This window comes from Aptenodytes patagonicus, chromosome 4 (genome assembly GCF_965638725.1).
Source record: "Aptenodytes patagonicus chromosome 4, bAptPat1.pri.cur, whole genome shotgun sequence".
NCBI lineage: Eukaryota > Metazoa > Chordata > Aves > Sphenisciformes > Spheniscidae > Aptenodytes > Aptenodytes patagonicus.
Genome location: NC_134952.1, coordinates 69874030 through 69886012, shown reverse-complemented (window position 1 = coordinate 69886012; position 11983 = coordinate 69874030). Strand labels below are relative to the sequence as shown.

At 38.3% G+C, this 11983-nt stretch overlaps 1 protein-coding gene across 2 annotated transcripts in view; it reads right to left on the bottom strand.

Moving 5' to 3' along the window:
* The window catches only part of ZNF827 (zinc finger protein 827), a 109562-nt gene that overhangs the window by 56297 nt on the left and 41282 nt on the right, over positions 1-11983 (bottom strand). For both annotated transcript variants that reach the window (XM_076337112.1, XM_076337113.1), the window contains exon 4: positions 10917-11400. In XM_076337112.1, coding sequence (XP_076193227.1) covers positions 10917-11400 — 484 coding nt within the window. The remainder of the gene's footprint in view (positions 1-10916; positions 11401-11983) is intronic.

Genomic DNA, 11983 nt, shown 5'->3' with positions numbered 1-11983 from the left:
CTTCCACTTCACTGCTGCTTACCTACTCTCCGGCTCCTTACTTTCCTGGCTTATTTCCTCAGATACTCTCATTTTCAGCAGTTCCCCCAAAATCTGACTCCTAGAGAATCTGAATTCCTGCATCCCACTGTGAAGTGCTCATCACCTCCCAGAGACCTCAACCCTAAAATATGGGATACAATTGCCATTTTTATCGTAAGTAGACACTTCTTTTTGCTACTTTGATCTTTGTTCATTTTTCACATAGCCCATTGTTTCATGGCTTTCTTTGTGTTTTTTTTTAAATTGATTTATTTTTTAAAGCTACTACATTACTCTGTAACACAACACTTACATCTTTTCCGTTTATATTCCAGGGTTGTTTGATTTTTCTCCTTTCTGATTTGTTGGCAAGCCATTACCAAAGAACAAGATTAAAGCAAGTGGTATAAACAATGTACACATAAGCAGCATGTACATACACATTGGTGTTATTCACTACTTCAGAAATTACATTACCTTATATGTGTAATTTTTAATATGACCTATAAGCACTTTTACCAGTATCAGGAATTGCTTTTTCCTTTTTAAAAAAAGAGCAAAAGCAGAAATATAAATCATTAAAGCATGCTTTAATTCATCAAAATACAGGTTAAGGCTCTCAAAACAATCTTAAATTCACCAAGGTACTTACAAAAAAAAAAAAAAAAAAAAAAAATCCATCTATCTTCTTATCCAGGCCTACATCTTTCTAGCTCAGTCTATTCTGGGGTTTGACCTGGGGTGATGAATGGTCACCAAAAAAAAAGACCCAAACCTTCCTTCCATGCCCCACTACCTTCTGCATTCCTTCTCTTTTAAAACATGCCACTCCAGCTGCTGCTGATGTGAAAAATACCTCCACCAGGAGCTGAGTGCAACTGATAGAGAGCATTCTGCCTGAACTTTCAGACAACCTGGAGAAAAAAAGTCTTTTGAATTTATTCATTTCAATAAGGTATTAATTCAAATTTTCCCAGAAAATAAAGGAAACATGAATCTGAGTGAAGAGGTAAAGTCAATCCACTGAGAACAATCATTAACCTGTGAAGCCAGCTATGTTTCTGCCCATGAACCAGGGCAGAAAATGAACCAGGTAGAGGAAGCACCATAGACCAGGTCAGCGTACACTTTTACCATTTAAAATACAGAGGTGATATTAAACTCACATACATAGATCAGTGTAAGTTTGTAACCATACACTGTGGTCCATTATAAACCAGGTTAAGAACAAAGTAAAAACATCCATACACAAATAGAATCACTGTAACAGAATTCATAGAATATCACAGCCTTAAACTAGGACCTTTTTTGAGTCAGGCACTACAATATGCAGTGGCAGATGCCTTATGGATTCCCCTACCACAAAAAGGAGGATCAAAGGGGGCGCTTTTGGAAGAAATTAGCATTTATTAAACCCTCTTATCACCAAGCCAAAACTTAGCAGCTAATTTGACCCAATCCAAGGGCAGGTGTCAAGTGGTACCTCTATGCTCTTCATCCCAGGGTATTCTCAAACTCTACTGAGATGAAGCCAAGTTCTAATAGCTCAGAGAACAAAAAATTCAAGGTATGCCACATCAGAGTTTAAATAGTTTCATGATAGTGACATACCCAGAATGACTTGAACAGGGCATCCATCAAGTTTCCCTCCTTTCCTATGTCTCACTTTCCCTTTCTCTTCCTACCCCACACATTAGCTCTCCTACTGTGACAGCACATGCTGCTATAAGCCACTGCTCCCTCACAATTCTAAGCTGCCACCCAGGATAACAATGCTAAAACTATGTTGACAACAAATCTACCAGCACAACATCACCCATAATCTAAATGAGCTCTTCAGGAGATCTATGTACTCAGTTTGTCCCTATGTGTCTACAAGACTTCACCTATGAGAAATATAAAACATGGTCAGGGTCTCACAATCCGGAGGAAGTCCTGAAGATGTGCATTTGGCAGTATTACATGAAGGGGAAAAGAAACCCAGACTATTGTTCTTACCCATGCTGCTGGTTCTGCCTACTCTAGCTGCTTTACTTTGGACAGAAGATTAATTAATTAATTCTTTAATTAACTGACAGCACATTCCTTGAACTGACCACACTTTCAAAAAATCAAACATTTTAATTGTAGAGAAATCACAAAAATAGAAGAGTTATTTACCTCATTTTTCTTCCCCCAGAAAACAAAAACAAATAAAATCAGACAACTATTGGGTCAGTGTCAACCCAATTGCTTCAATTAATGGGGCTTTTGCTTCAACTAATGGGGTTTTTACTCTTTCTTGAAATATACTAAAGCAGATTCCAATGTAAATGAAGCCTAAATAGAAGGACAAATAAAAAAAGGGGGAGGTTGTCCAGTCTATCAGATCCATACATTAAAACTAGAGGGGGAAAAAAAACCACCCAAAACCAAAAAACAAAAGACCCCAAAACCAACAAAAATCCCCACCACTCTCGCCTCTGTCCCATCTTGGATCCACAATTAGGGGCAAAATTGCTAACACATGGGAAATAGCAACTATGATGCATCCACTAGTCATATTAGGGAGAACAATAAACAGATGTAAGAAAAAACATTGCAAATAAGGGAAATAAAAGTTGACCGAGACCAGTTTTTAAAAACCCCTATGATTGAGGAATCTTTTAAAAATTAGAACTAGACAAGGGTTAAAAAGATGATGTTGAAGTCTATTAAAGTATATTTGAACTACAAAATTATTACTCCCCAAAAGGAATAACATTATCTACATACAAAAATAGATACACATACATATACTTAATTCATATTTAATTTACATTCATTCTGAACTGTGCAACGAGAACAGACTGAAGGATGTGTTGCCTGCAGACTGAATCCAAGAAACCCAGGAATTTAATTTTGAAATACACAGTGAGGAAAAAAAAAACCCCACCCAGCAAATGCAACTAACAGGCAGCAGTCTCTCAAGCAGGGTTGATAATTCTCTATTTGTTCCATTCCATTCCATATCCAGAAAAAAACAGATCAAAGAAGATTCCAGACTGCTGATTTTTATCTTCCTGGCAACAGGAATCATTTGATCCATTTAGCAAAAGTAGATGATGAAAGTTATAACACTTTCCTCAAACTGCCAAATGCCATGAGAAAAGCTTTGGGCATCTGCCACTAATCTGAAACACTCTGATAGAAGCTGCTAACTGCATCAGTCCACTTACGAGGATTTCTAAATGCTCAAAATGTTTATAATTGAAAGAAGAAAAATGGGCTGATTACTTCAAGCCAAGCTCAATGTTACAAGTCACAATCAGCAAGAAGTTGGTGACCGTTCCATCTGTCTGAGCAAAGAACATGAGAAAGAAAAAAGAAGCCACAACAAAAATGCTGCCACAAAAGAGGCCACAAGAAAAAGCATCTACAGAGTCTGGATCAAAAGGAACTGTGATGAAGATGCCACAGTACACCACTGCACCATCATATTATTTTACAAATGATGCCTGACTACAGCTACAAAGATGAGAGAGACCAGGCCAGTCATGGCTGAGGAAAAAGGGGAAAGTGAGGGCACATTCCAAAAGGCACTGCAAATTGAACTGGTCTCCTTGAGATCTTGCAGGAAAACCTCCCTTTGTGATTCTACTCAGAGCCACCATGGCAAGAGAACCATGGCATGGTTTCTACCTGAGGAAGAAAGGACAGTGTTTTAGCCAGGTCCTACTGGAGCTAGAGCACCTGAATGACACAGGAAGCCTTCCATTCCAGGTGGTAAGTTGTGAGATGCGGTGGTTAAAAGAAACCAAGGACCTTTGACAGATCAGTTCCGCAGTATTTGGAAGACACATTTCCCCAACACTGGGCATCATTGTCCTGAAGGCAGCTGTGGTCAATAAAGGATATGACTCGAGTCTTCTACTATTTTTGCTCTAGTAATTGAAATGCACAGGTAGGTGTTGGCATTCTGCATGGAGACTATGGCTTATATTTGATGACATTCAAGAACTGAGTAAGGGTTACAAACACTGCAGAAGCAGCCGCAGGTGAGCTAATTGCTTTGCAAGAAAAATCTATGCAATTGGAACCTGTTGGAGAATCTCCAGACTAAAATCCAATTGGGCTGATAAATTATGTTCAACTTATTAAACATAGAAGCTGTCTACACTGTAAGTGGCCCAAAAGGAGAAATACTGTTCTTCTGGACTGCAGGACAGTCTAGCTGGTCTCTCATTTCTTTTTAGTGCCTTCTGCCCTAAAGTATTAATCTGTCCCAGAGCACCTCATGTTACCTAACGCTCCTGGGAGTGCTAACTCAATTACATCTCATTTTCAAAGCCCTCTACTCTGCCCTCAGCCAAACCTATCGGGCTCCAAGGAAGAGGATGGGAACTATCCATGAAAAAGCTACTTATGATTCAAGGGCACTCAGCATTAAAACATTTCTTTTTAGCAAAGCAGTGGAAAGGCAGAATAGACAGTCATGAGAAGTATGATGATGCCAAGACTTGCCACCTCTGGGCTTCCAGAGACCACTGAAAATATGAGGTCTTCCAAACCATCTTGTGTAAGTATGTTAAAAATGTATAAGCAGAGGTTAAGAAAAGGCCAGCTAACTGTACTGATCTTCTCTAAAGCTGCTTTGCATTTAAGGAGTTGTAGTCAAGCAAAATGAGACACAGCACTGGAGAATGACCAGTCCTGCTACAGTCCCCTCAAAATTCCACAATGTTCTAGTCCAAGTGGAATGGAGGAATTAGGCAAATTGTTAAGGCACCTGCAGGACTGCACATCCCCCCATGCCCCAAGATGTCTGTTATACAGCCAAAGTCCCACCTGCTAAGCAAGGTTGTAATATCTGCCAAGACCATTTTCTCCTTTCTGGGTAAAAATCAAAACAACAGCAGAATAGGTAAAATTCTGGGGAAGCTGGAGAAAAGAGGGGGAGAAAAGTGAAAGGTGCAAAGGGAAATTTGTTGCTGCTAGGAGAGAATTGTTTGCAGTATGGAAATTTCTTCTCTCTAGAAAGGAACAGAAACAGAGGAGAGAAACACCACCAGACTGACCTTTATATTTGTTTAAGAAAACAAAAACAAACAATCAGAGATGATTGAACTAACAATGTATTCAATTCCCATTTTGGATAGATGTGACAGAAAGGCTCATGAGCTAGGAATTCTGCCCAGAGTAATGGTGTAATCAGGGAAGCAAGAGAGCCATCAGTCTAGTCTAGTCTTATACTCCAAGTATAAGAGTTTGTGTAGATATTAAAACTAAATTGTAAGCACAGAGCTGGTCCAGAATCATATTCATGTCTTCTTTTAAGTTGTATTGGGCTGAGTACACAAAAAAGCAGTTTGTTATCCTGCATTTTAAATGACTGAATTAAAACAGAGTCTAAACTGCTTTATCTTGCTAAATTCTACACGTTCCTTCAAGGTGTAAAACATGATGAGTATGATTTTAAGGATGTCGGGAAATTGTGGATGTAAGACTAGCAATTGCTGAAAAGAGATTATAAGGGTGGTGATATATCAGTGGCAAAGATTAGTACAAGCTTTTATTTGCCCAAGTTTTAATTAGCTGTGCTATTGCCCTTTTTCAGTTTTATTTTAAATTAAAGGTCTATATGGAAATTATGAAAATGTGAATCTGGAGAGACACTTCAAAGAGAGATCTTGATGACATCGGGGTATTTACACTGACAGCAGCATTATGGAATTCACAGTATTTTTAAATTAAGGATATGGCTCAATAATTGCCAGTCCTGTGCACTTACATATTCTAATTGAAATTTTACATTCTGGCATAAACTATGAATCCTAAATATAGGCAGCATGGTCTTTTCTTTGGAACTTGCTACACAAATACATCAATTATGACAATTTAATTGGACATGCTTTTATTTTAATAAAAATAGCTGTTTGAAGAGTTCAAGCCAGTCAGTTCAGTACTCTCAATGGCAAATGCTAAAACATTTCAAATTACTTGTGTTACCTTTAAGGAGTGCAGTGATTTTCAAGAGCCAAACAGAACAAATAATCTAAGTGATTACTTAGCTTATCTACTAATATTTTGTATGTAGCTGTCTGATGATTTACTATTTCATTATTCCATTAATGGAATCAGCTAATAAAACATAAATGCAAAGTCCAAGTACTTTGGACAGTCAAAAAAATCCCATGGTGGCATTATTTTCTAAAATAAAGATTTGACTCCTCACACGATAATGACAGCAGATATGACTTAAACTGTGAGAAAACATAGTTTCTCATTTGTTTAACAAGGCCAGCACCAAACCCTCAGCATGTTATCTCTCCTTCCTCCTCTCTATTTTAAAGTTTTTCCATGCGAGTAACTTGGGGAACGTAAAAAGAACTGCAGAAGCAGGGCACGTGATAATATACACCGTCACAAGATGAAGAGACATGCTTTCTAGAGTAATGCACTTGGTGAACACAGAGACGTGGGGGAGAGAGGCCAGCAATGAAGTATGCTTTACAATTACTGTTTCCACACAGAATTCCTTTGAGATCAATAGTGCAAGAATCCCATTCATTTTGATGGCATTCATTTATTTTCAAATATTATGAAAAGTAACTGCAGCACATAACATAGGCACAGTAATAACTTCACCAGTGTACACTGTCCATCGTAATTTGGATCACTGTGAAAGCCATTTTTTATTACAAAAGAAAACAAGCCTTAGAAGTGGGTGGAAGGACATCAGTATTTAGAGAGATGTGTTGTATAATGTCTGACACTGAGACCTTTGAAACAGGAAAAGCAAATACTCTGCAAATTAAGGTATGAATGCAGTTACAAAGTTTCGATGTGGTATTAATGGACTGAGGGAAGAAAACATTCTGGCAAAGCACTGGTCGGGCAACTTAAAGCATCCAAGCGGTCCTACTGAAGTAAGAGGGGGAAGATTTGAAGGTAAAAACATGCCCATGCTTAAATATTATTCTGTTTTTATGTTAAGAGTCATCTGCTAATTGTCTTTACAAACAATAACCCTTTCCAAATTTAAATAAAATTTCAGAGAACCCTTTTAAATTTCTTGTGAATTTAAAAGCATCTCCTACCTTAAACTAGGACCTAGAGAATGGCATCTGGAAAAAATTTCAAGATTTGTTCTTATTTTTAGATTTACATTTTGTGATTTGTGTTACGCCTTCTTTCATAAAACATGTAACAAAATCTTTCTGGCAAGCAATGGCACTGAATTAGGGCTGAAGGGATCTCAAAAGGTCACCCTCACCAATATTTCTCAACCTCTTTAAATCTAACACTCCCCTAAGCCTTTCTGAAAAAATTCAGAGGCCATTTTGAGCACTGTCATCACAATTCATTTCTGGCCCACTCGAAATCAAGTCTAACTTTGAACATCTGTAAATTTTTTCCCCACTTTGCTTGTCTACAGCTTGCTGCTTGTTTTTGTTCAGCTGAAATTTCTTGCAACTGCTTCTGCTGTCCTATGGTTCACTGAGATGCACAGATCTAGTCCATCCTACTGCCTAATATGTGATCAACCATATCTGACAGGTAGTTATCTAACCTGTTTTAAAATTCTTCAGTGGCAGAGATGCCACGATCTCTCCAGCCAAACTATCATAAAGGTTTAACTACCTCAGCTTTTGGAAAGGTTTTCCTAATACCAACTTAAACCCTACAACAATATAAACCTGTCATTTTTTGTCCTAATTACGATGAATCACCAACGGATTATTTCCTTCTTCCCGCGACAAAGTTTTTAATGAATTAAAGGCTTATTAATGACTCTCCTTAGTCTTCTCTATAGGCTTCACAACCTCACTCCCTCTTATCCATCCTCACTGGACATGTTTTCTGAGCCTCCGGTTATTTCTGCTGCTCTCTGTTGAAGTCTCTCCAACTGCCCACACTCTTCATAAACTATAGTGCCAACACCTTGGACTTCAGCAAGACTGAGAAGAGCAGGACTGTTTCGCCCTTCTTTGAGGCTGTTTCTCTCTGTATACATCCCAGTACAATGACTGCCTTTTTAGCACCAGTATGACGTTGTTAACTCCTGTTCCTTTCCCACAGAACTGTTACCTAGCTAGTTGTTCCTGGTTTTGTATTTGTACAACTGTTTGTTGAACAGTTACACATTTTTTACAGATCTCTCTTGACTGTGACTCTTCTCTTTTGACTGTGAACTACTTTCAATGTACTGTTTTCCAATCATCCGATATCCACTTCATCTAGACTAGAAAGGTACTGCATTGCACAATCAGAAATAATACTGAGTCAAGATTATATACGTGCTTATTAAGATTCAATTTTAAAATTCATAATAATTAATAAACACCAATTTTGTACCATCTTTCACCCTAGGCACACCGGTTAAACTTCTGGAAACTAACTCTTAGGTCTGAAGGGAGACAAGCACTCCTCTGAGTCACATGCTTGGAAAAAGAAGAGGCTGAAACTGCACAGAAATGAAAACCAACAGGCCCTAAGGTCTCCCATGAAACTGGAGGCATACAAACTGACACCAACCAAGAAGAAGAGGAGCAATAAACATTGGCAAGCAAAAATAAATGTTCATTTAAACCATCAATATTCAATAAGAATAAATGCCAAATTCTAAAAGTCTATATATCTATCTACTGCTTCTTTCTTAGCCACAAGGCCTGTCAGAGAAGAAAATTAGATTGTTTTGACATAATTTGGTCTCGACAAATCTGTGTTGGCTGTTACAATTGGCATATACAATTTGAGATGTCAAAAGATTTATATCATTGAAAAGGTAGGGCCAATAATTGAAGTTCTGATGGGCCTAACGAGAGCATTGTAATAAAGAAATCACTCAGAAGAACTTGGTTCAGCACAGCAAGCAGTCAAAAAAATGCAGCTAATACTTAGCCAACTTGCTAAAAGAGAATTACTTCTACTCTAAATTTATGCACACTGTACGGAGGAAAGCATGAGCTAAATGTATATAACACAATATAAATCTCAGGAGAAAAGAAATTCCTTTCCTTTTAACATTGCTCTTCTCGTGTAGTAAACTTGGTGACTGGCAGTACATTTTCATCCAAATATGCACACATACAAAATTACAGATACATCTCACTCCCCCAGTGACTTTATAACATGTTGCTAGGTAACAGTGCATACAAGTCAGGTTTCAAGACCTTTAGTAAGTCACCATAAAATAACTGCATAGGCCTTTTGCATGAATAATGTACATTTGTATCCTTTTTCTGATGCCAGTAGATCAGACATTGAAAACATGACTGTCTGCCAAACTGTAAACAGCTCCTCATCAACTGCTACATGAAAAACAACACATCAAAATGTTGTATGTTTTCTCAGCTTTCAGGCTTTCCCCCCTCTCCTGCATTCTTGCTACATGCAGCCATCATGAGCACTACCATCTACAGGTCAGTACAGTTGATGTGTAAAGCCACTTAGTGCACAGCAACCCAAATTTAAGACAGACATCAGAATGACAACTTATATGGGACAGCTGTCAGACAACATAAAAAACGGATTTCATATAGAGTCCAAATTTGAAACTAAATTAAAAAAATGTACAAGTAAAAAAAATGTACAAGCAAATCAAAAAAGACTCATCCTCACTCATTTTTTGTAGGTCATACAATAAATTATATCAACAGATTTTTTTTTTTAAAGGGGAGGTTTCTGTGGCTTCTTCCAACCCACACAACAAACCATTTGTGCCAGCCCATTTCACATCCTGCTTGCCCTCAGCTCTCTTCTGTTTTCCTGGTTGGCTCTATGAAGCCTCAGGCTTGATTTCTTGTGTTTACCCATTCTACTTGATTCCCCACAGAATTGCGATCCCAGAGGTATAAAGGTCTGGGCAGATGAGGATAGCAAGCCTTTCCAAAATAAATGGCTGTGGTTTCACCAAGGCAATGGCATTAGGACAGAGCTAATTCCTTAGTTTACCTGACAATAAAATTTGCTAAAATGCAACTTACATTCCATTTAAAGGAAAAAGGTGACCAATTATTCTCTATTGAAAAGGGTATCTTCTATCTCCAAAGTCTAAAACTTGCCGTGGGGACTGCCATCTCCTTGTGAAACAGAAGTTTCTTCAGTGACATTTTTCCTGACTTCTTTCTCTTTAAAAATTAAAGGCCAATTTTGAAAACATTTAGTGTAGAACATCCCCCCAGCATGTCCACAATTCTGAAGTGTTCAGTCAAATCAATAAAAGAGCACATAAAATATAATAGATTCACCCTAAATACATCCTCCACTTCAGTCTCACATATGAATGTCATTATTACAGCAATAATCTGACAGTGAAAGAAAACACAGTAAATGCATGCTTTGCATTAGATATGGATTTCAATTAAAATAGTAAAAAAAAAATTTTAAAGCTGTTCATGAATCTCTAGGACTACCTTTTTTTTAAGGGTTAATAATCAAGAAATGCAGTAACACTCATACTTCACACGTATTTAACTAGTCAGACCTCAAATACTACTCTGAAAGGAAGGTGACCAATGCTTTATTGGTCCTATTTAACAGATGGGTAAAGGCAGAGAACTTAAGAGCTGAATTTTCTAACATGCTGGGTGCTTGTGACCCTCAGTGATTTCAAACCAGAACTAAAGGTATTCAGCATGCCTGAAAAACTCACCAAATGAGATTTGCCAAGGTAATTGTCAATGAACATGAAAACCTGGATAAAAAGTTCTCACTCCCAATCCCCACAATTAAACAGCAAAATCCCTCTCTTCTCTCACTGTTTCCCCTCTTTGCTCCGTCATGCACCTCTCCTTATCAAAAGGAACAAGAAATTATAAATTAAGAAGTTCCAATGTTTTTCTCCCTGCAATTCCAAGACTTAGCAAACCCAAGGCAAAGTGTTTCTTAGCCCATAAAGGAGCAGCTGCTGCTGCTGCTTGCTGCTCAATTACCTGACAGCTTCATAAGAAAATCTGATGCCATCTTGACAGAGATGTCTTGGCTGAATAGTGCTGATGCCGTATTGGCCACAAAGTCAGAGGAGTCTTTCGGCTTTGGGTTGTTGGGGACTCTGTCAACAGTGCTAAGAGCAAAAGGTGCAGCTGAGATGCTATTGTCATCTTTGGGCTCTTCTTTCACTAGTAAAGGTGGAATACCTCCACTAGGCTGCCCAGCCGCATCAGGTGTTTTAGATACAGATGCTGATCCTGTAAGGTCAGGTCCACCTCCTTCCCTCTGTGGTCCCAGGCAGGAGTCACTATTTAGCTGTGGTGACCCCTTCACCTCAGTTTCTGGTATTTCCTCCTTCACTTTGGATTCTGTCCTGAGGAAATGCTGATGGCAACGCATATGGAGTTTCAGGCTGAAGTGACGGGAGGAGGTAAAAGGGCATAGCTGGCATTGAAAGGTCTCACCCCTGTCTTGGTGCTGATGAACCTGGTTCAAGAGGTGAAAGATAAAAGCATGTATTAAGCAAAAGAGTTTACTAGCATTATAGAAATCTCAAGTCTACACTTCTCACACCATTTAAAAAAAAAAGTTAACTAATGGGTGAACTCTTCATTCTCAGCACTTGGAAAGAGGTCAGGCACTAAGAACAGTAGGATTCTTTCACACGTAAGTCAAAGAACATAAACATCAGACTCAACTAAAAAAAAAAAAATCAGGAACATCTGTTTCTGCAGCATGGAAATGATGAAGTCTGCTTTGGATCAAACAGTCCTTACAAGTGGATCCTGATGACCTGTCAGTGCATAAAAAGACTTCCAAGCTATAACTAGTAGCTTTCGTGATTAAAAACCAAACAAACACACACCACCCTATTACATGTTCTGCTAAGCATGATCATTCTGTGCAACCTCATAAATAACAATTGTTCAGAGCAACCCAGCAAAACACCAACCTGCATAGCAATGTCCATCATTGATTCGTGTATCATTAGAGTAAAACCACAGCACCTGGCAATACCAAGGCACTATTGAAACAGTTTGTGGCAAATTAATTCTACCAGAAAATAAAC